General features: G+C 42.8%; 1 protein-coding gene across 29 annotated transcripts in view; it reads left to right on the top strand.

Annotated features, from left to right (window-relative positions):
• TENM2 (teneurin transmembrane protein 2) overlaps positions 1 to 24,486 on the top strand; it is a 3,416,041-nt gene that overhangs the window by 3,337,981 nt on the left and 53,574 nt on the right. For 18 of the 29 annotated variants that reach the window (XM_070232931.1, XM_070232935.1, XM_070232929.1 and 15 more), the window contains 6 exons: positions 4,228 to 4,347; positions 7,260 to 7,521; positions 8,287 to 8,554; positions 14,173 to 14,316; positions 14,751 to 15,000; positions 21,512 to 21,532. In XM_070232931.1, coding sequence (XP_070089032.1) covers positions 4,228 to 4,347; positions 7,260 to 7,521; positions 8,287 to 8,554; positions 14,173 to 14,316; positions 14,751 to 15,000; positions 21,512 to 21,532 — 1,065 coding nt within the window. The remainder of the gene's footprint in view (positions 1 to 4,227; positions 4,348 to 7,259; positions 7,522 to 8,286; positions 8,555 to 14,172; positions 14,317 to 14,750; positions 15,001 to 21,511; positions 21,533 to 24,486) is intronic. The other 11 variants (XM_070232936.1, XM_070232934.1, XM_070232938.1 and 8 more) reach the window with 1 other exon arrangement.

Genomic DNA, 24,486 nt, shown 5'->3' with positions numbered 1-24,486 from the left:
TTCCAAAACGGTGAGAGTTTCTCTCGAATGTCCTTTTGCTCTCAGTTGCTGATCTGAGGCTTGTGAATATTCTAGAGGCAAATTCTAGATTTATTTTGTAGTCAGCTCGGCCCCTCCATTCTGCCCAGAACAAGTTAGAACTGTCCCCCTGGAGAAGAGAGCAAGGGGAAGAGTTGCCTTTGAGACACCCCCAGGCCCTCTCTCTTCCAGGCACAGTTTCAGATTCTGAGGGTGAGGGGAAGGATAGGAGAGGCAGGGGGTCTTCTCGTGAGCTGCCTGCATATCAGCAATCTCACTCTTGGTCAGTCTGGGTCCAGGTGTGGATGGTGTCTGCAGATGTGAGGATGGCAGGCATCATCTTCTTGGGGGTGCTCCCACCCTATCTCTGTGCTCCTTCCCAGGGAAAAATAAGAACCACTGGTTGGGTCCTTTTCAAGAAAACTCTAGGAACTAGGAATTTGAGCAGATGGTCCTGGTGCCCTTTGCCCTCCCACAGCCCTCACCACGCCATCTTTCTCTTAGTCCTCTTTATCCTCACTTAGTTCTGGGCAGGCCCAGAAGCAACTCAAGAAGTGTGCTGCGTCAGCAGGCTTCCATCCAGCAAAGGAAATACCAGATTTCACTTCTTACAGGAGCCCCTGACTTTATAAGTGATTCTTTTGGTGCCACCTCATTAGACTTTGGGGAGGAGACATCATCAGGTCACAACTCACTCTACTCCCCCCGGGGAGAGCCTAGCAAAGGCGGGATGGGGAGGCGGTGGGTAATGGTACAGCCAGTTGATTCTACAGCCCCTTAGAACTCTCTGGGAAGTTGTGCAGCCCCAATTCATGGCAGCTCTTGAATACGAGGTTCTTAACAAGGTTACCTTGGGCCAGCAGCTTTAGCCTTTCTCTGCTTTCATTTTACTAAAAATAAAATAGAAAAGAAAAAAAGCCTCTCAACCGTCTTCTTCTATTTTAGCCCTGACACTCCCTAGCTGCGTCACATTAGGCAAGCTATTGAACTTGGTAAAATGGGTAAAAATTTTACATTTAAAAGTTTAAAATTGGTAAAATTAGAATACCATGTGTAGAATATACTACACACAGTAATATTATTATTTTAATACAAGAACCCTGCCAAAAAATAATAGAAACCACATATCTCTGACCAGAAAACTACTTCCTCTGCTTGTTAAATCCTAGTTCTGAGACACAGATTCTGTAGGTATGTTCCCTTTTAATTATAAACATAATTCTTATTGCCAGTGTCGACGCAAGTAATAATCGTTCTATAGTAGAGAGCTTTATTCGAGCCAAGCTGAGGACTACAGCCCGGGAGTGCAAGGGGCTCTGAAGAATAAGTTGTTCTCAGCACAGTTATGTACCATCTCAGAACAAAGAGCACACATCAAGCATGACAGGGGTACATTCTTTCAAGATTTCAAGGAGATATTTTGTTATGGCTTGGGGTGTACACAGTGGGTCAACGTGATGGGAAGGGAAACATCTTTCAAAGGAGTACTGTTTTTGGCATCACAGGGAGGGAGGCATTCATCCTTCTCTTCAAAGAATGCATTCTTTGCTTTAGGGGTAGTGAGGTAACGCAGAGCTACAATGTATGCTTGTCAGGCAGGAAGTCAGACTGCTCTGGTTAAAACAAAATTCAGGCCAAATCAGGTTTAAACCAGGATAGCTTCTTCATACACCTAAGTATTTTAAATTTTTCTTACATCACCAGAGACTCGTGACTGACTGGCCCTCGCGCTAGACCGTACGCATTTTGCTGTGGTTTGCATAGTTTGCTTAACCTGTAAATGCATCTTTCAAAAGCCTGTGCTCTGTATTAATCGGCTTCCTATTAACATTTCATTATTTCTACCCTAAATCCAGTAATTTCCTGATATTCTCCTTTTCATACTCTTTCTTCATCTGTCCCTTAAAATTCAGTCTTATCCTCCTCACCAACAGTTCCCATTTCCAGAAGGTGCCTTGTGCTAGAGCCAAGATGTGGGAAGGCAGGCAGGGACTCCAGAATATGTGGTGGACTCGCCCAGCTCCAGAGATCTGGGCAAAAGAAAGAACCTTGCTTTCGAGAAAGCTTCTCTGAAGCTTTGACGGCAGCAATAAATAGCACCACCCAGTTGAGCCCACACTCCAGCAGGTCGGCATGGATACATAATTCAGAAACAGCAAAATGTTACTCCGAGACATAGGTTGAAGTTCACAAGCATGTGAATTTCAGTGCATTATCGTCTGACAAATAATGAAGGACAAAGCTGGGAGTGAAAAAGAACTAAATTCAAGACTTCTAAGAAGGCGTTTCCCCTAGATAATGGCATACAAAAATAACTAAAATGCCTTGACTCCACCACTATAATTTATAGAGCAGATCTCACTATCTAGATAATGTGATAATTGTTACACATCAATAATCATAAATAGAAATGAACTGATAGCATGTCTTAGCTGAATCTTTTCTGCAAATTGACTGCCTAGAAATGATAGGCAGCCAGCAGCAATGAAGAATTAGAAAAACAGAGGGCAGAAATCATAGACAACCCAGCTCCTTTTATTCCTGTGGAGCTCTGCAAAGTCTTATGCTATAGGAATGATTAAAAAGAACTAACAGTTGTATATAAAAGGAGGGGGGAAAACCCACTGTGAGGTGTAATCCCCATTTTGTTTTCTCATCACAAGCACTTCGTAGTTTGTGGTCATCAGCATACATCATTGATTTTAAAATAGTGTCTGGGAAGGCCTGAAAGAAATCTTAGTCTGAGCTAAGATAAGGAAACAGAATTGAACAAAAGAATTATTTTCATAAATGAGTTTTCTGCTTTCGAAAGACTCTGGCATTGTGGTTGGAACCAACTAAAAATGCGATTTGTTTGTTAGGCAGCCAGTAGCAGACAATTAGACCTGTCAGTGGAGCAGTCTAAACCCTCCTGAGACCATCACGGGGTTAGAGTTGAACAGCTGGGGGTATTGCTAATAGAAAGAGAGGTGCTTGGAGAAGGCATCCCTCCAGTTCTCAGGTCACCCTGGATTGCAGAAGTAAGTGCGTTCCAAAGATCGAGCAGCCTTGGACAAGATTCTGGCAAAGAACAGGTCAGCTTGATTCCCTAGTCCAGAAATTGGGAGTGTGTCCAGGAACCTGGAAGCCTGAGAACCTTCACCAAATTGCCCGGTGGCTTGGAGGCCAACAATACAGCAGCGGGCCTGTCTGATAGGCTGGGGGCTCGGTGCAAAAATGGAACTTCTCATGAGACCATTTCTCCATGAAGTCAAGAGAATTCAGGAGAGAGGAGGCGTGTGCATTCTCTCTCCATGGATTTTGAGTAGAATATTGTGGCATCTCTATTGCTTTCTGAGATTTCCCAGAAGTGGTTGGTTGACTACTAGCATTTTGGGGAAATTTCTAGTTAGTGTAATCAATAGAGAGGGGAGCTTTCTCTGACAGTGGGAAAAAGCTGAGTGGGATTCCAAACCCCTCCCCTGTCCCCTGTCAAGATAGCAGGAATTTGATATAAGAGAAATATATAGTTACATGGAATCCAGAATCCAAGAGAGTTCTACCAGAAAAAAAAATCTCCAAAATATTCTTTTTCTCAGGCTGCCATGGATTGTGAGAAATTTTTCTCTTAAAGGGCAGCAAAAAAACAATGCAACTATGTGTCCCAGCCTCATAAAAAACCTCAGTGTGCTCCCCTCCGCTCCCTCTGACATCCCAGCCTGGAGGAGAAGAGTAACATTGCCTTCCTCCAAAGCCAAAATAGGAAATGAGCAGCCAGATAGGGAAGCTCTCACCCAAGTGTAATACTCTCTGTGCCAGGCTAAGGCACAAACATGAGTGATGAGGGGCAGCCCAAAGCTCGGGACAAGCAAAAGTCAAGCAATGTCAAGAAACAGAGTGAGGCCTGGGGCAGAGGGAATGTGCACAGCGGACTCCATTGCCCAGCGAATGACAGGAGATGCTGCCCATGGATTTCACCCCACCGTGTCACCAATTCTGCTCCTCAGGGAAAGCAAGCATTGAGACCTCCCTTTTGCCTACACCTCTCTGAGAGGTATGATCATGTGAAGCCAGAAGTGAATGTTGAAGTCTTCTCCTTGCCTAAGGGACCAGCTGAGGAGGTGGGTGGGGGCCGGGAGGTGCAGTGGCAATAGGAAAGGGGACTCAACAACCCCCCTTGTCTCCTTGTTCTCCCATGAGTGGCTCAAAGACTTGTTTCTTTTCCTCTAGCTTGGTTTCTCTCATCCGAGGCCAAGTCGTAACTACAGATGGGACTCCCCTGGTTGGTGTGAACGTGTCTTTTGTCAAGTACCCAAAATACGGCTACACCATCACCCGCCAAGATGGCACGTAAGTCGCTTTGTGGGGCTTTACCTACTCAGGACCAAGGGTGCAGGCAAAGAGACAGATGGTGCTATTGGCTTAGAACCACGTGGCTCCCCTTGTGGACTGGAATGCCCACTAGGCCAGACCTCTACTGAGAATCCCCCCAGAGCTATTTATTGCTTTTTGGTATGGTATCAAAACTGAAAAATAAATAGAACGGCCAACCTATCCAGGGCTGCCGATAGCCATCCTCCTCCTTTTTCCATGTCAGGTATATGCTTTTCTGTGTGTGTGTGCGTGCGTGTGTGTGTGTGTGTGTGTGTGTGTGTGTGTGTTGGGGGTGGGGCTGGGGGAGGTGGATTCTAGAAAGAGGGAGGGAAAGGTGCTCTTGGAAACTATTTTAAATCAAAGGCAGTGCAGGGTGAAAAGGATCCGCATGACATAGTGTCCTGTGGTGAACCCCTTCTGCTTTCATCTGTGGCTTTAGGAGTTGTGTCATTTTCGCTCCTGTTTTGAGGGGGTGGGATGTAATCAGAGAAGTCTAATTAAATACATTTAGCTGTCACCCTGCTGCGTAAAGGAGGCAACCTCTCCCTATTATCTTCTGATTGGAAACATGCGCCCATGCAGCCCCCACCAAGATGAAAGCTCTGTCATTTCCTTAATCCATTGGGCATGGAGTTAAAATTTTTTTAAAAAAATAGATAAGAAGAAAAGAAATCTATGGGAAGAGAAAAACACTCACCCATCCTGGGCTGAAAAAAAACCACAAACTATTGCATTCTATTCCAAACGAAAGAGGAGACTAAATCTGCTGTAAATCTTATGCAACAGTTTTTCTATAAAACTGGACTTTGGAAAACCATGGACCTATCATGTGGGTAAGAACTGTGATTCTTGCCCTTCTCTGGTGAAGAGTCCGGCCTTGTTTTTGAATGTCCTAAGGCAGCCTTGCAGGTGGTTTCATAAATTACAAGCCCGCGGTAGCCCTGTCCTCAGTCCCACCGCTGAAATCCGAAGGAGACATCTGATAGTTCACATGAAATTCTCAATATTCACTAAGTCTTGAAATCTCACTCATACATTTGTGTAGCTGAATCTAATTATTTTAAAGCACTGGGGCTGCGAATGTGTACCACACAGGCTTTGGCCCTTATTCATTCTTAGAAGCCAGTGTTCTGGCCCTATGAAGTCCTGTGACAACGCAAGAGGAGATTTCTGAGTGCTTGGCCTGCTGTCTGTCCCCACCTTATGCTGCGCCATCCCTCTCAGCTGCTTCCTGACTAATTATGGCCCAAATCCGCTTCCCAGATCATCTACCCAACCTCCTGGATCAGTGATTCTTCAGCTTATTCAGGTTGCAAAGCCATGGAAGTAACAGGATGTGTTGGGGAGTGGTCTGAGGAATCCCACAATCTGTCATATAGTGGTGTGTGCCACAGACATTAATGATTTGATTCTGCCACACCAACTAGGGATGATTTCACATTAAAACATTTGACTGTCTCCTGCATCCTATACAAAACCATCCCCAGCAGCATGCATGCCCAAAAATAAATCTATAAACAAATTAATGCAAGAAATATACTGTTGTACTGTGCATGCTCTGATATTCACCTTAATATTCAAGTGCTCAGTGTTCATTCATTTTAGGTTTATTAAAAAACACCAAAAGTGTCTCCAAAACCAGGTGAAGCCAATAGGTCCGTATTTTTTCACTGAGTTGTTACTATGATCTGGGAACTCTTGTCAGCTGCTGGGGATTCTGAAGTGGGCATGCACAGTTGAGTTCTGTGGAGGCATAAAGCTTACAATTGAAAGACTTCTCTCCACTAACCTCATTCTTTTCTGTTAATTGAGAAAGAAATACTATATTTTACTTTACTGCTAATACACCTCCGTGCAGCTCTTGAGGAACAGACAGGAATATAGTTTAAGAATAACTGTCAAAAATGTCAGAAACAGGGCTAAATGGGCTAAGGTGGTCAAAAGGTATAAACTTTCAGTTATAAATAAATAAGTCATGGGAATGTCACGTACTGCATGGTGACTATAGGTAATAATACGGTATTGCATATTGAAAAGTTGCTAAGAGAGTAGATCTTAAAAGTTCTCATCACAAGAAAAAAAATGTGTAATCATGTGTGGTGGTCAATGTTAACCGACTAGACTTGTTGTGGTGATCATTTCACAATATACACGAATATTGAATCATCGTGTCGTACACCTGAAACTAATATAATGTTATATGTCAGTTCTATCTCAAAAAAAAAAAGTTAAAGTTCTGTGAAACCAAAACAAAAATCAGAGACAGCACAGGTTGATGAGAAGAAAGCTTTAATAAGCCCCTCCCTATGTTCTAGCATTGTATCGTTGTAACTCCTCTATTTATTGGACACTTCTACTAGCCTCACACGACACTAAGTGTTTTACACCAGGGGTAGGGAAACATCTTCTATGTAAAGGGCCAGATAATAAATATTTTAGGCTTTGCATGCCATATGATTTCCGTTACAACTGCTCAGCTCTGCCATGACAGCACAAAAACAGCCGGAGAGGATAAGTACACGAATGGGCATGGCTGTGTTCCAGTAAAACACGTGGTGGGTGGATTGAGCTCATGGGCCTGGTTTGCTGACTCCTGCTGTATGCTCATCATGGTGTTTCATTCTCTCAGTCCCACAGTGAAGTCAGTATAATTACTCCCATTTCACAGATGAAGAAACTGGGGGTTCAGAGAGAGTTAGTAACTTGCCCACAGTCACACAACTAGTAAGTGGTAGAGTTTGGCTTCCAACCCAGCCCATCTGCCTCCAAAGCCCACCTTCCCCTGCATGCTCTGCCCCTCCCACCACCCTCAGGTGCGGAGGTCAGAACACTGCCCTTTGTGAAGGTGAGTTCACCCCTCTCAGTGAGCCCACTTACCCCCTCTCCAGGTTTGACCTGATCGCCAACGGAGGCGCCTCCTTGACCCTGCACTTTGAGCGAGCCCCATTCATGAGCCAGGAGCGCACCGTGTGGCTGCCGTGGAATAGCTTTTATGCCATGGACACCCTGGTGATGAAGACGGAGGAGAACTCCATCCCCAGCTGTGACCTCAGTGGCTTTGTCCGGCCAGACCCAATCATCATCTCCTCCCCTCTGTCCACCTTCTTCAGTGCTGCCCCTGCACAGAATCCCATCGTGCCTGAGACCCAGGTAGGAAGGGGAGGTACCAGGTAGGACTCTTAATATTCCCTGACCAAAACTGGCTGGCCAACTTCCTCCCACACGTGTCTCTCCTTGGGTGGGCCAGAAACTAATAGTAAGGGGGAGGGACAAAAAGTAGGAGCACAATAGAATTCATAGTCACTGAAGAGAAAACTGAATCTCCTCTGGACATTCCAGATGTTTCCCAAAAGTCGTTCAAGACTTTGGCAGTCACTGGAGCTTTTAATAAAATGAAAACAATATACATATGTGCAACCCACCTGCAAATTGCTTTTTATTCCTGTTAGTCACAGATACATGCTAAGAGGCGTATTAATGATCTACATCGGTGTTACGACAGAGGGCATATTACATTATTGCCTCCCTGTTGCTTTATACCAATTGTCAGTGGAAGTTGCAGGTTCATATAATTACAGCCTCTCGTGGCCTCCTTGCATGCAGCTGGCAATAAAGCCTGCTGTTCTTATTTACATCTTTTGCCAACAGTGCGGTTTTTAAAAAGAAACACAACAGTGACCAAGAATAATTATTAATCCAAAAATCATAACTTCAGCCCCTTCACTCCATGGTGTGGGATCAAGTTTTAGTGGTGGTGGTGGTTGTTTTCCTCGACCCTGCGAAGTGGTTCTTGGACCCCACATAAGGTACGATGCTTCTGTGAGGGTGGCAGCAGACAGGCAGTCTGAGGTGGCCAGCAGCCCACCTGCTGGGGTGCATGTGATGCAGTGTGTCTGCCACGTGTTTCCTTTCTAGGTTCTTCATGAAGAAATTGAGCTCCCCGGTTCCAACGTGAAGCTTCGCTACTTGAGCTCCCGGACGGCAGGCTACAAGTCACTGCTGAAGATCACCATGACCCAGTCCACGGTGCCCCTGAACCTCATCAAGGTCCATCTGATGGTAGCTGTAGAGGGGCACCTCTTCCAGAAGTCATTCCAGGCCTCTCCCAACCTAGCCTACACCTTCATCTGGGACAAGACAGATGCATACGGCCAAAGGGTGTATGGACTCTCTGATGCTGTTGGTATGTTTTGGTTTCAACCCCTTACTTATTCTTGGATTTAGTCATGCATTAATTCAACCAATATTAATTGACTTCCTAGTATGTGCCAAGCACCGTTCTAATAGATGGTGTCTAATAGAACAGTGGTCTTATTGATAGAGAAGAGCCCTCTTCCGTGGACCTTCTGTTCTAGTTGGGGATTGAGAAAACAAACACAGACTGGACAAGAAAATGTCAAGCAGTGGCAAGTGCTAGTAAGAAAATAAAAATAAGAGATATAGGGGAGACGGACAACTGCAAGTAGGCATTCAGGGAAGGTTCCTCAGCGGGTGACATTTAAGCAGAGACATGAATGACAAGAAGGAACCATGAGAAAATTGGGAAAAGAGCATTCTTTCCCTGGCAGAGAAAGAAGAGTGAGGTACGTTTGAAGGACAAAGGCCAGTATGGCTGGAATGTAGTGGACAAGGAGAGTATTTGAGAGTGGGGAGGAAGGTGGGCAGGGGTTAGATCATGTTCGTTTCCATGTTGCAAACAGCACAGAATGCACCACGAGAATCAGGAAATCGAGGTAGAGGCCATCTGGAAGCCACATGCTCTGTTTCAGGCTTTGCCTTTGAGGGAATCACATGATTCTCCACTTCTGAAAGACACTGTATGAGAAGAGTCCTATCCTTCTCAGTCTTTGAAGGGTTGTGAGCTGTGGATTAATATCAACCAACCCAGTTTATTTTCCTACTTGTAGAAAGCCGTCTGGAATTAATTAAAATCCAGAATCCTGTATTTTCACCACCAATAGGCTTGTGATTTTCAATAATTGTAATAAGTTACTAAAATAAGAAACCAGCAAACTCAGAAATCTTCACTATGATTGGCAGCCAATATTTATCAGACACTCCCTTTGTGCAGAGCGTTGTGCTAAATCCTTTGTCTTGGGTAACCTCTCAATAACTTATCAAGTAGGCGCTCTCATAATCCCCATTGTGCCGATGAGACAGGAGAGAGAGGGCAACTAAATTGCCCAAAGTCATGCACCTAGCAGGTTACACAAGCCCAGGATATAGCCTACTGGTCTGCGTCATCAGCGAGTGGAGTTACTAACTTAATAAAGATAAGTTACTGGAGTAACTAGTGCATTTAATATAAACATGGCTAGTCAAAAAAATGTTAGGCTTTTGCCAATATCAAAATGATAACCAACATCAAAAAGTAGACTGAATATTATAATGCACCCCCACGTACTCCAGCTTCTGCCATTATCGACTCATGATGAATCTTGGTTTTTCCATACCCTCATCCACGCCCCTGCTTCCTATATTTTTCTGAAGCAAGTTCCAAACATCACATCATTTCATCCATAATATTTCAGAATGTATCTCTAAAAAGCACTTTAAAAGCATAACAACAATATCATTATCACAACAAAAAACAATTTCTTAATCTCATCAAATAGCCCATCATTGTTCAATATTTTGATGGTATTATGAATATCATAAATAGTAGTACTTTATCTGTTTGAATCAGAATCCAAATAAGATCTATCTTTTGTAATTGGTTGATTCCTCTTACCTTTTCTTAATATATGGTTTTTTCCCCTTCTATCTCTAGCTTTTTTTTTTTAAGTTTTATTATTTATTTGTTAAAGAGACTGTGTTGTTTGCCTGTAGAAATTCCCCATAGTCTGGTTTGTTTCCTGGTGGCACACCTGGGCTTGTTGAACATAGTCCTCTGTTCTGTATCTCCTGTAGAGTAATAGTTGGATCTTGAGGTTGTCTCTGATTCAGGTTTGATTTTTTTTAGTGTATAGAGACTTTTTTTATTGAGGTGCAATTGACATACAACATTATATTAGTTTAGGTTCACAACATAATGATTCCATATTTGATTCCATATATTCCTGTGAAATGATCACCACAATAAATCTAGTTAACATCCATCCCCTTACATAGTTACAAAATTTTTTCTTGTGGTAAGAATGTTTAAGATCTACTCTCTTAGCAACTTTCAAATATGCAATAGAGTATTATTAACTATAGTTGCCATGCTGTACATTATATCCCCATGATTTATTTATTTTATAACTGGAAGTTTGTACTTTTGACTCCCTTCACCCGTTTTTGTCCACCACCCACCCCTGTCTCTGGCAGCCACCAATCTGTTCTCTTTATCTATGAGCTTTTTTTTTAGACTCTACATATAAGTGAGATCATACAATATTTCTCTGACTTAGTTCACTTAGCATAACGCATTGAGGTCTATCCATTTTGTCACAAATGGCAAGATTTCCTTCTTTTTATGGCTGAATAATATTCCACTGTGGTATGTATATGTGTATATACATAGAACAACTTCTTTATCTTTCATCCGTTGATGGACACTTAGGTTGTTTCAATATCTTGGCAGTTGTAAATAACGCTGCAATGAATATGGGGGTGCATATATCATTTTGAGTTAATGTTTTCTTTTTCTTCAGATAGATATTCAGAAGTGGAATAGCTAGATCATATGGTAGTTCTATTTTTAATTTTTTGAGGAACCTCCATAGTGTTTTCCATAGTGACTGCACCAATTTCCCACCAACAGTGCACGAGAGTTCCCTTTTCTCCACGTCTTCACCAACACCTGTTATTTCTTATCCTTTTGATAATAGCCATTCTAACAGGTCTAAGGAGACATCTCATTGTGGGTTTTTTTTTTAAAGATTGGCACCTGAGCTAACAAGTGTTGCCAATCTTCTTTTCTTTTTTCTGCTTTTTCTCCCCAAATCCCCCCAGTACATAGTTGTATATTTTAGTTGTGGGTCCTTCTAGTTGTGGCATGTGGGATGCCACCTCAGCATGGCTTGATGAGTGGTGCCATGTCCGCGTCCAGGATCTAAACCAGTGAAACCCTGGACCGACGCAACAGAGCACGCGAACTTAACCACTGGGCCACGGGGCTGGCCCCTCATTGTGGTTTTGATTTGCATTTCCCCGATGATTAGTGATGTAGAGCATCTTTTCATGTGCCTGTGGACCTTCTGTATGTGTTCTTTGGAAAAATGTCTATTTAGATCCTCTGCCCATTTTTAATTGAATTGTTTGTTTGCTCTCAAGTTGTTTGAGTTCTTTATGCATTTTGAATATGAATGCCTTATCAGATATATGACTTGCAAATATTTTCTTCCATTTAGTAGGTTGCCTTTTCATTTTGTTGATAGTTTTCTTTGCTGTGCAGAAGCTTTTTCATTTGATGTGGTCCCATTTGATGATTTTTGGTTTTGTTGCCTTTATTTTTGACATCAAATCCAAAAAATCATCACCAAGACCAATGTCAAGGAGCTTACCACCTTTTTCTCCTAGGAGTTTTATGGTTTCAAGTCTTATGTTCAAGTCTTTAATCCATTGTGAGTTAATTTTTGCGTATGGTGCAAGATAGTGGTCCAGTTTCATTCTTTTGGATATGGCTGTCCAGTTTTCTCACTACCATTTATTGAAGAAACTTTCCTTTCCTCATCGTTCACTCTTGACTCCTTTGTCATAAATTAATGGACCATATATGTGTGAGTTTATTTCTGGGCTCTCTATTCTATTCCATTGATCTATGTGTCTGTTTTTGTGCAATACCATACTGTTTTGATTACTATAGCTTTGTAATATAGTTTGAAATCAGGGAGCATCATGCCTCCAGCTTTGTTCTTCTTTCTCAAGATTGCTTTGGCTATTTTGGGTCTTTTGTAGTTCCATACAAATTTTAGGACTGTTTGTTCTGTTTCTGTGAAAAATGCCATTGGAATTTTGGTAAGAATTGCATTGAATCTGTAGATTGCTTTGGCTAGTATGGACATTTTAACAATGTTAATTCTTCCAATACTTAAGCATGGAATATCTTTCCATTTATTTGTGTCTTCTCCAATTTCTTTCATCAGTGTCTTATAGTTTTCAGTGTACAGATCTTTCACCTTCTTGATTAAATTTATTCCTAGGTATGTGATTCTTTTATCTATTTTAAGCAGGACAACTTGGTAGGTGGGCTCTCTTCTTCCCTCAGGAGTTACCTGATGTCAGCCTGTCTCTCCTTTGGCGATTTCAGCAGCTACTGATGCTCATTGCCTAGATCCATTAGGTCATTAGAGATTGCAAAATGATATTTTAATTCTATCATTGCTTATTCCTTTATTAGCTAGCATACTTTTACATAGAGATACTTTCTCATTAACTACTTGGTTATTTGAGGTACCGTTCAAACAAGAAAGGATAAATGCTTAATTCTTTCCCTTTATTTACTAGTTTCAATATATTAAGTTGATTTTCTAATATCCTCTAATGATGGCAAATTAATGTTTTTTTACATGCCATTATGAGCTCATAGAATGAAATGTATCTAATATGCTTCAATCCATTGAACTTATTATCTTTACTAAGAGTCCAGCTGTCCCCTCTATGGTCAGCCAGAGCCCCTTCAAGCCAACTCCCAAATTCCTTCAACATGGCCCTGGAAGATTTTGATTCCTTCTTTGCTATCAGGTGTGATAAAATGACCTGGTCTCATCTTGCTCATTTCTTGCTCCAGCCATTTCTTCAAGGAGCCCTGATTCCTTTTAATGAGAAATAATATTTCAAAGCCACAAGCCAGGCACTAGCAATTCTCATTGCTACCAAGTTGGTCGTGGTTTCTTGGAATTTTCAGAGGACAAGCTAGGAAATACATGGTGTTTTTTTAAAGACAAAATGTATCTTCCGTTCATATCGACACTCCTATATCTCAGGATTTAAAAGAAGCTGCAGAGAATCCCCAAAGGTGACACACGTAGTTAAGGATTTAATGTAGTAGGAACAGCAATAATAGCAATGCCTCATATTTCTAAAGCAGAGTTCCAATTAAAAATGTATGGCATCTCGGCGTTTTGTCTCATCTGTCCTTACCACATCTGCCTGAGAAATTGAGGCTTCACTTGCTCCGTTTTGACCTGGGGGAAATGTGAGCTAGAGCAGAGTTAGGATAGAGTCCTTCATCTCCTGCCTCTCCCCCCAATTTGTCCATGTGGCAAACGCAGGATTTTTACAGCTTGTGGATTCTGTTCCCAGTGAACTGCCTCGTAATTGGCAGGCTGTGTCCCCATGCCTCCTCGCCTACCACTCTTTGGGATCCTGAGTGAACATACAAGGTGCCTTAACTTATCACAAGCTGTTGCCTCCAGAATCTTCTTGTAAATGAGCCGCTAAGCTTCCCTAGGCCTTTCTCCTAGTGAGTGAACATAAATAACCCAAAATATAACAAATGCCTGCGATGAACAGCAGGCTGAGAGAAGCAGTCTCCTGTCCATCTCAAAAGGAGAGTTTTATTCGGTTTTTGAATGATTCTTCTCCTCCCTCCACGTCACTGGCGTCATTTTTGAAAGCCAGCTGTTCACTGGAAAGGTCTTGCCATCCCCACGGAGTACTACTGTGTAAAGCTTCAAGGTTGAGTTCAGCCTGAAATCTGACTTTAATATTGTGTGGAATCACAAGGAGAAAGCAATCAGCCCGTCTCCCTGAGTGAGTTTTTGGAACAGAATGTGTATTACCGCAAGCACGTGTTTCTCGTTCCTGCTGGAGAGCTCTGGAATAATCAAGGAAACTCTTGTCTCCCGCTCTGCCCCACCCCTTTTTATCTTTCAGTGTCTGTTGGGTTTGAATATGAGACTTGCCCCAGTCTAATCCTGTGGGAGAAAAGGACAGCCCTCCTCCAGGGATTTGAGCTGGATCCTTCCAACCTTGGTGGCTGGTCCCTGGATAAACATCACATCCTCAATGTTAAAAGTGGTATGTGAGCACATTTCCTTTCCCAAAGACAGCGGAGTCTCTCCTCTGAAACCTTCTCTCTAGCCCTGACATTTAAGTGGTAGGCCCTAGCCTTACCTTAGCTATTTTTCATCAAATGCCCAAAATACTCATAGGTTTTCCCACCTTCTCCTTTTAAATGTGAAAGAATGTTAGGCTGGTTTTCCCAGACGTTCCGCCTTAGTGTACTTCACAATTGTTCTTCAATTATCTCTACAAATGTTATCTTACCAACTACCATAGCTTTGGGGTTTCCCATCCCATTACAGTTCTCTCAGCATTGTGAGGAAATGGGGGAGCTCCCCAAAGGTTTTCTACTGTTTCTCTTCTCCCTCTCACTTCCCCGCAATCTGGGTAGGCCAATAGAAATGTTTTCCCTGGAGGGCTGCAGTAACCACCCCCATTACCACCCCCAGGAATCCTACACAAGGGCACTGGGGAGAACCAGTTTCTGACCCAGCAGCCTGCCATCATCACCAGCATCATGGGCAATGGCCGCCGCCGGAGCATTTCCTGTCCCAGCTGCAATGGCCTCGCCGAAGGCAACAAGCTGTTGGCCCCAGTAGCTCTGGCCGTTGGAATTGATGGGAGCCTCTTCGTTGGTGACTTCAATTACATTAGGCGCATCTTTCCCTCTCGAAACGTGACCAGCATCTTGGAGTTACGGTAAGTGGCTGCACAGAAAACCTTCTTTTGCTCTATTTTTCCCATTGCTCCAAAGCTTCGTTGGGTAAATGGTGGCTGCATTTGGGGTTCTCCAGAGAATATATTGGTGAATGTATACTATGTGACAGGGACTATCTGACTAGGGGGAAAAATAGTGGGAATAAGCAAAACCCTCCTCGGTGTGTTTGTGATCTGATAGGGAACTTCAGACCAAATTATGTGGACAAATAAAAAATAATCATTTCAAGTAGCAGTAAATGCTTTAAGGAAAATCTAACAGGGTAAGAAATAGGGACCTTGGTGGGTGGGGGAAGAGTGATAAAGAAGATACATAGGATAAAGTAGTCAGAGAACTCTCTCATACTAGGTGACATTTGAGATGGGACCTGAATGATGAGGTCAGCCATGTACAGATCTGGGGAAAAGTATTCCAGGCAGAAAGAAGGTGTGCAAAAGCCCTAATATCAGCAGATAATCTGGTTTATTTAAGGGATTGATAGAAGTCCAATATGGCTGGGAGGTGGTGAGCTCAGGGGAGAGTGTCTCAGAGGACGTCAGAAAGGTAGGTAGGGGACCAATGCTTCAGGGTCTTACTGACCATGTTGACAAGTATAAATCATATTCTTATTGCAACGGACAGTCACTGGAGTTTGAGGTAGGAAGTGGGATGGAGTGACACCATCTGATTTGCATTTTTTCAAAGATGATTCTGGCTATTGTGTGGAGAATGGACCATAGGTTTGCAAGAGTGGAGGCAGAAAAACCCAAAGGGAGGCTGTAGCCATTGACCAGGATTTGGGTTATGGTGATGTGGACTAGGATGGTGGCAGGGCACATGAGGAAGTGTTCCAAATGGGATACATTTATAAATATTCTGAACTGGGATATGTTATCAGAGGTAAATCTGATAGGGATTGTTGATACGTCAGATGCAAGGAATGGAAAAAAAGACAGAGAAGAATCAAGAGTGATGCCTAGGATTTTGAGATGCATTACTGAGTGGATGGTGGTGCCTTCTGAAGCAGCCTCAGGTACTACATGAAGGACTTGGAAGAAGCTGTAGGTTGCACTTGCATTTTAGTGTGTTTAAGGCCCCATCTTGGAGAGATAACAGTGATCTAACCACCGGCAAGCGCTGCTGAGTAATCTTGGGAGCCGAGACTGTGCCAGGCACTGGGAGGGGCAAAAAGAGAGAAGAAAACCCCAGCTCCACCCTAAGAAGTTTGCACCCTCAGTGAGCCAGTGGGCATTTACTGAGCATGATGGTGAGCCAAGCCTATGTTGGGCTCTGAGGGTCCAAAAGGTGATGAAACCATTTGAGGGTGAGAGATGGGCACCCCCGGGAAAGTAAAGGCAATTCTAGCTGAGTGAGTAGAAGAACCAACAACCAACCATCATGGAAACAGAGGAGGAGGCCATGGGATGGAGTAAGAGGGTAATAACCAAAAGATGAACAATGAGGGGAAGAGGAAGGCAAAATGGAAGAGGCTGGATCATCCTCAAGCTGTCAAACTGACAGTCAGACAAACCTCTTTTCCTAGAGCTCTCCAACTAGGTCCCCTTCCCAAGATGTTTACTTCCTTCTTCATCCTAGGAGAGTCATCATCTTCTCGAGCATCCTGTGGACAATGGAGAGCCATGGGAGGAGGCAGGGAAGGGGCGGAGGTAGCATTCTGTTTCCCCCCCCCCCCGAGGGTCGTATTTTTTAATCGGATGTTTGTAAGCCTCCACATCTGCCCTTACTTCTTTGTCACCGCTCTTCCTGCTCAGAGTCAAATCAGCACTTGCCTGCTACATTCCCACCTCCAAACCTTGACTCATGCTGCTTGCTATACTTGAAATACCGTCTCTATCTCATCACATCCATCTTTGAAGGCCTCCTCTTCCATGAAGCCCAATCTCCCTAGCAAAAATAATTCTCACCCTCCTCTGGGTCATGTAACTGTAATTGGTCACATAAGTTGACACCATTTACTGCCTTGTTTTTCAGTTATTTCTGTGTGAGTCTTTAGGGCCCTGGTGTGTGAACTTCTGTAGAGCAGACACCTTTGGCAGCTTTGTCCCTTGATGCCTAGAGCAGTACCTGGTCCACACCGGGGGCTCAAGACACATTACTTGAGTTAAAGGAGACACAGACCAATGTCCTCCCTTTTGTTGGAATTTGTCCTTGATGCCATGTCTCTCAAGTTGTAGAGGCCACAACATCAATGGTATGAGCTAAGGGCCCACTCAGAGTGAGCCACACCACGCCCACATGGTAACACGGAGAACAACTGGAAGGAGTGGAACTACCAATTTCCCTCGATAGCTGTGTGATTTTTTTTTTAACCGCCTTTGGACTTGTTCTTGCTTTCATCAGCCAGGTATCCAGAGACGATGAGAAGTTAAGCTTTTATAAGAACAGTGGTTTGATTCTTCTTTTCTTCCCACTGCGTACTTGAAAACAAAGGGCTGTCAATCCCCTCTCTTCAAAACAGTAACCAGCAGAGGGAGGGAGGGGGGCGGTAGGGACCTGTCTTGCTTATGTCTTTTCTCTATTGTGAGTTGGCAGCTGAATGATTCAATTTCGGGAGTTAGTGCCCATCCCGATCTCGCTTACCCACCCCAGAACTCAGCCTCTGAATCAGAATTTTATTTCAATGTCTCCATGGTCCTTTCACTATCCTTCTCTTTTCTTCCTTGTTTTGCCTATCCGAAACACAGAGGGGCAGAGGTCTACGCACTTCCGATGCTAGACAAAGCCTTCTTCTTAGGTAAAATGGTTATTGCCTGTATGCTTCGATTCCACCAGCATTCAAAATATTTTCAACACCTACTTCTCCAAAAAGCCTGATATCCCACCTGTAGTAGCCCATTTCCCTTTTTATAACTGTCACTCTCTCCAGGTAGTCCTTGGAAAACCCGAGCCCTATGGAGGAAAGTAAATTTGTCAGTCACTAACATCTTAGGGTAAATTTCTGTCATAGAAAAATCTTTCGTTCCTCCCCAATTTGAGAATATCTTAGGAATCGGACCCCAAATAAGGCAGGAAATGATACGGATGGGACAGTGTCTCTCTGCCTTTTCTTAACTTGGCCCCTTTTGATAAACATAAGAATCTCACACTTAACATAATTTTGAAATTCTAAACTTTTTTATTTTCCAAATATAAAATTATACCGTGATATTAAATATGCTTTTTTCCAACTAAAGCACTTTTCTATGCTGAGATTTTGGTGGTGCTGTTGGGGTGGGTCAGCGGCATCATCGCATCAGGGAAGATCAGGCAACGAAATCGTTCAGCCCAAATGTGTTAGTACTGAAGAGGGAACAGATGCAAGAAAGTGGGAGCCTAGGAACAAGGGTGTGGACAACAGAAATTGGAAGTAATCTTCACCAAAGATAAGCTTTGCCTGAGAGTTTTCACCAGGACAGACCCTGCTTGATGCCAATGTTGAATGGAAGAGAGGATTATGCGATTCCAGTTAGAGAGCAATGCTTTCCCTAGGTGCTCAGGGTATAAACATAGAAGTCAGGAAACAAAATATGCCACAGCATCCCACCCAGAATAATAATATCAACAATATCCCCATAAGATCTGGACAGTTCTTGGCACTGTTTTCAAAGCTCTTTTTCCAAAGACAAATCTAGGTTTCATGGAGCCTGACTCTTACACAATTTCTAAAAGAAACTGAATATTATTTAGGATGAGAAAAGAAACCAAAACAAATTACAAATTTTGAAAAGCGGACAGTTAGTGCAAACATCACAAAATCCAGAAAAATGACTCCTAAAATTTTTTATTAATTCAGTACTGTTACACTTTCATGATACTTGTTTTCCTACACTTTTTGGCTGCGTCCTCTTTGATCATCTAGTAACACGACAGTGATTTTATAACATCATTATCTATGGAAAGAATAGAGAGATATTCAGGCTTTCCTCCAGTATAGCTGGCCAAAATTTGATTCAGATTATTGATAAATTAGAAAATGTTCTTTCATGTTCACAACTGATTATTGGTGATGTCATGAAAATTGTTAGAGCTATAAAATTTGGGAAAAGTTTATCAAGTTTCCTTCATAGTATTTCTGGGCATTTCAGGTTTTCTTGTGCCATGAATAATCTAAATATTCTTTGAATTGACGCTCCTTAACCAGTTTGCTGTTGATGTCTTGGTAATGGTGAAATATGGCTTCCACACTGGGCATTCCACTTCCTCTAAAGATACTAGCTGAATCAGAACAATAGGGCAGGAGCCTTCCTGAAAGCCATTCCTACACCAGAATGACTAGCAATAATCTAACTGGATGGTGAAAGGACTACATACGAGCTACATAAGCACATCCCCCTAAAACTGAATTACATGTTTAGTATGTATCCCAACTCACTTCTCTTTAGTTAGGACTAAAACAAACAAAAAAAATGGCCATTCTAACTCCACCCTATTCTTTGGCACAGAGGGAGTTAGAATGGAAAGAGACAACAGTCTCAGCTGACTGTGATTCTGAGCAGAACATGAGGGATTGGAACTAGTCCAAGGCAGGGTCTGCTGAGCACTAAGGGAAGCAGCCTCATTCCTTCCTCCTGTCACTCAAGAACCCATTTCCCCAGCCCTTATTCTCTCCAGGGCTCTCTGCTAAGAATCAGCAGAATGGAGATGAGTAAGTCATGTCTATATTTACTTACTTACTTCCATTCACAACAAAGTTAGGAAGACAAGCACACACACATAAATCACAAGACAGCCTGAGGAGAGCTCTGCAAGACAAGCCGAGAATGCTTGGAGAGACCCTGAAGGCTTCGCAGAGGAGTCATTGAGACTCCACAGTGTGAAGAGCTAATCTACCTCAATTCTTGAGTTTGAGATGCCACTTTTTGCTCGAAGGGTATGCCTAAGAGGGTTGGTATTATTGAGGCCATGGACACAAAGCCTAGGGCCTGTCCCTTTTAAGTAGGGCACCTGTGCTTATCTACACAAACTGACTCAATAATGCTGTTATTTTGGTTTGTTGCCTGCTAAGCACCCACCCGTTAATGGCCCTGGACTGGAATAGCAATACCCTCAGCCTTTCTCCAAAGCTCATATCCATATGATCACTGGGACTCTGCACTCTGGGTGACTCGGTCCCCCACCCTGGCCTTCTCCTTCCTCCAACATAGATATTCTATTAATCAACTTAAAGCAGACGTTCTTAGGAAAGAAGTAGGTCAGGTCTGCAGACCCAAATCCCATCCAGTCTTTTCACAAAATCTTGACTAAAAAAAGTGGAATTGATATTGCAATAATTAAGAGCCAAATATGACTACCACTGGTGGCAGATAACATTTCACTTTCATTAAGCAATATAAAATAGACGCGAGAATTCCCGGCTGCCACCCTGACACACCAGGCTTTGCAGAATGAATCTTAAATTGCACTATGTCAGTCAGAGCTCAGGAGTTATCAGCATCATTTAATTAACTTTTTTTTTTTTTTTGCAAAAACTAACACATTGGAATAAAATATAAAAATGTAATCCCTGTGCAAACCCATCACTAATGATGGCCCCCGGCAGAGGCCCGAGCTGCACCCAAGCAGGAATCAGGGCATTAAACCCTCTTTGTCCCTTCTCTGAAGACTCCTCTCTCAGCCAGAAGGTAAAGAGGGGTCAGGGGCTCCTTCCACCTTGGCCTAGAAGCCTCAGGAATGGGGAGCTGTTCTCTTTACATGAGGCTCCTGGGTCTTACTTCTTCTCCCTATTGTTGATAACTTTCAGCCACTTTCCTGTTGAAATTGACATGTATTTTTGTTCTTAAAAGAACAGCAAAACTTTTACCACTTTTCCAAAAAGGAATGGTAACTGGAGTCTTTGGCTCCAATTACGAGAGGATGTTATTATCTATGAATTTCATTTATGAGTGTTATCTGTAAGAAAGAATGCAGACTTGGGGTCCCACACATGCACGTGAGATGGGAAGAAGGAAGGTGGCATGAAGCAGGGATAGGAAATGGGTCAGATTCTCAGGGTTCCACAGAGCATTTGCCAGCCTGCCATTGAATCATACTGACTCTGCACCAATGGCTAATAGGTGGCACAGGTGTCACCAGGCTCCCTCCCACATCCAGGGCAGACATTACAAATGAGTTACAGCACTCTTTAGAGCTGAGCTTGAATTTGGTTTCAAAATCCTCTACTCTCACTCTCCCAGCAGCCATTCCCAATCAATCGGTGTTAGGACTCAAGAGGTAACCTATTTGCCATCCCTTCATAGCCAGAAGACCTGTTGCTACCTGTGTCATGTGACTGCCACATTGCTGGTCAAAGAATTCAAGCATTCTTATCTAGATTTTCCAACGGCTGGGAGGAGTCCAAAATCAGGGGTGCTCCCCAAGTCATTGAGCCAGGAGCTGTCAGCTAGAAGGGAGAAAAAGAAAAAGATTGCCTTTTGGGGGCCCCTTTATACAAGAAACAAAAATGTTATGTTTGCTTTATCATCAATTCTTCAGCTAACTGTTTGTTCTTTTTCCTTCTGTTTTCTTTCTATAAAGAAATAAAGAGTTTAAACATAGGTAAGACGAAAAACTCTTTCCTGTATAATTTGATATGGTTCGTTTGCTTCCTTGTGTTTGCTTTTTGTTTTGTGCTTCTTGTGTAATGTTGTATATTTTTATGTACCAAATATAGTAACTTTTTATGTGCTAATTGTGTGTTGTGGATACGATAAGCTTTAGCAATTATGAAATGCAGTCAAAAAGCAACCAAATAAGCTGACAGTAATTAGAATTTCCGGGAGATGCAAGTGCAAGATAATGAACCCTCAGTGAACTTTTATCCCGACTGCTCAGTGCGGTCCATAATTGGGCTAAACAGTCGAGGCAAACTTCTGGCTTTTGTAAATGCTGGACTGGGTTCACAAAAGCTTTAATGAACTGGAAACGGGTCAAAAACTCATTTTCAACTCATTAATGATTTTTTTCCCTGGATATATGGTCATTTGAAAAAAAAAAAAACAACAACAACTTAATTGCCAATCTGCTGGTCAGAATGAATCCAGCAGTCAGATGCTTTGGGAATTTTCGTGGAATTAAATCATTTTTAGGTAGTATGAAGGGTGTAGACCAAGTACTTTTTGTCTAAATAGGCTTTGTTACTCAGTTGCTCCATGGTTATCATTTTTAAAACATACAGGTACACTCCATATATATATACTGTACAACACGCATGTCTGTGCATATGGCTCTGGGGAGCTTCTCATTACAAAGTTAGGAAAACTCCAGGTCGCCCTAGGTTGCACTGAAAAGGAAGAAAAGCGACTTTATTTTTATTTGGAAGAGGAGAAAAGCAAAGCAATATATTTTAATACTCAAGGGAATGTTTCTCCTCACTCCTTGAGATGAAACTTGAATAGGGCTTCTTCATGATATCGGGTCTAAATTAGACAGAGTGGCGTCAAGTTGTACAAGATCATCAAAGCCAGTGGAAAAGCCATGCATAGGAGGAGTCCTCTGCCTCCTTTTTCTCAGGTACCCCCAAATTGGCTGGTTATAGGCACCCCAATTGAACCAAATTAAAAAAAAGAATCCACAATGCCCTGGGAAGACAACCCCCTCCAAACTCACAGCCCATTTGACCTTCATCATAGCCACAGATGTGGAAGCATGGCTGTCCACCTCCCTGAGCTTCGCTACAAGAATCTTGGTTGAAATGAGTATGAGGCCGTGGGGAAGAATGGGCCCCCAGCAAGAACTGACCCACACCCTCAACTGTCTGCTCTTCTGCCAGAGATTTTGAAAAGGCTCCTTGAATTAGGCTCCCTAGAAAGTCCAAAATTAATTATCTTGCTCATAGATAGGCACAGATGTGCAATGCCCTGATCCTTCTGTTGATCATGCCAGCTACTGTTCGTTCAGTAACAAAGTACAGCATCTAATTAAAAAGTGGCATGAATTTCCCCCTTTCTACTCCAATTTCTTTTGCATATATGGATATTCTCTAAAGACTTACTAGCCAAAAAAGGAAGAAGAAAGAAGGAAGGAAAGGAAGGAAACTCAGGTGGCATACTCTTTCAAACTACTTCTCTAGGCTGGATTTTAGAAAGACCTTGATTTCTACTTTAATTATGTGTCTTAATGGCAACCTGAAGAGAAGCTGGAATTAAAGATGGTCTCGATTCACAAATTGTTCCTAAAAATAGCTTCCCAGTTCTTTTCTTTCTTAAATCCAAGAAGAACCCAAATGGTGGTATTTTAATTAGTAATTTACCGGTGAACATGTACAGGACAAATGCATCTAACATTATAATGATGGCCCTCACCATCCCTTTGCCTCTCCCAGCCCCTCTTCCCATCATTCCAAACTATGATTGAGAAATAACAGGGGAAAAAAAGGCCTGTGCTTATTTTAGGCATGTTGCACCAAAACCTAGTCTACCACGCTGGGGCAGAGAGGCATCACTACTTGCATCCGAAGGTAGAGATTTTAATAACCAGTATGAAGAACAGCACAAGCACCCATTCTGGTCTCATCTTCCAACCAGTGGCAGACACTGAAAAGGAAGGAACTGTAGGTTTGGAGCCAAAAGGGATGTGAGCAATGATCTGATTTGATTTCTTCGTTACCCAGATAAGGAATCTAGAACCCAAGATGACCGAAAGACTTACCTAAGGTCACCAGCTGGGTCAGAGTTGAGTTGAGAGTTTCCTGTGTCTTAGTCCTGAGCCGAGTCTACAGATCTCATCCTGTCCTAGTCAGCAACACACAGGACAGCTCGACACATGGCAGAGAAAGAGGTCCAGGTCTCTGAGGCTTGATGCCTTCCTAATGCATTTCTCGCGCACAGAGGTATTGATCTCCTAGGGTGGCTTGGGGCCTGGGCAGATCTTGTGATCTCACCACTACCTAAGATTTGAAAACTGCATCTCCTCCCTCAGTAATTCAGATTCTGGATGTGATATCAGCAAGACATCACATTTCTTCACACGAAATGCCGACTTTATTCATATCCACATGAGAAATAATAGAGAACATCTGAGGCTGAGGACTGAAGAGCTCCCCATTACAAAGTTAGGAAAACTCCAGGTTGGCCCAGTGTTAACGATGTAGTGCCCTGGAGGCATTGAGGAAGCATAGACTGCAAAGAGAACACTGTCACATGGAAGTGTTCCTCAGTCACCCTTGAAAACATATTAAAGCCACAAGGGGAAATCAAGGAGCTGACACACACAACACAAACACCAAAGCAGGACCAGAGTGGGATCTTTCATGCCGGCTATATGAAGTAATGGTATTTTAGCATGATGGGAAGTGATGAATTCTATGACAGTGTGAGGAGCTGAAGTCCAATTAGAAGTAGCTGAGAGCCGTGATATGTTAGAACACTAAGTTATTATGTTAGATTCTTTCCAGTTCACTAAAGTGGAAAGACGCTAGAGATGGTAAGAGTCTTGGCAGGACTTTTGTCATCTCTTTGATCCAGTAGGCCAGCTGCATAGCCCCCTTCTCATTCCTCTTTGTGCTTCTTCTA

The sequence above is a fragment of the Equus caballus genome, chromosome 14 (genome assembly GCF_041296265.1).
Source record: "Equus caballus isolate H_3958 breed thoroughbred chromosome 14, TB-T2T, whole genome shotgun sequence".
Taxonomy (NCBI): domain Eukaryota; kingdom Metazoa; phylum Chordata; class Mammalia; order Perissodactyla; family Equidae; genus Equus; species Equus caballus.
This window is presented reverse-complemented; position numbering and strand designations above follow the sequence as displayed.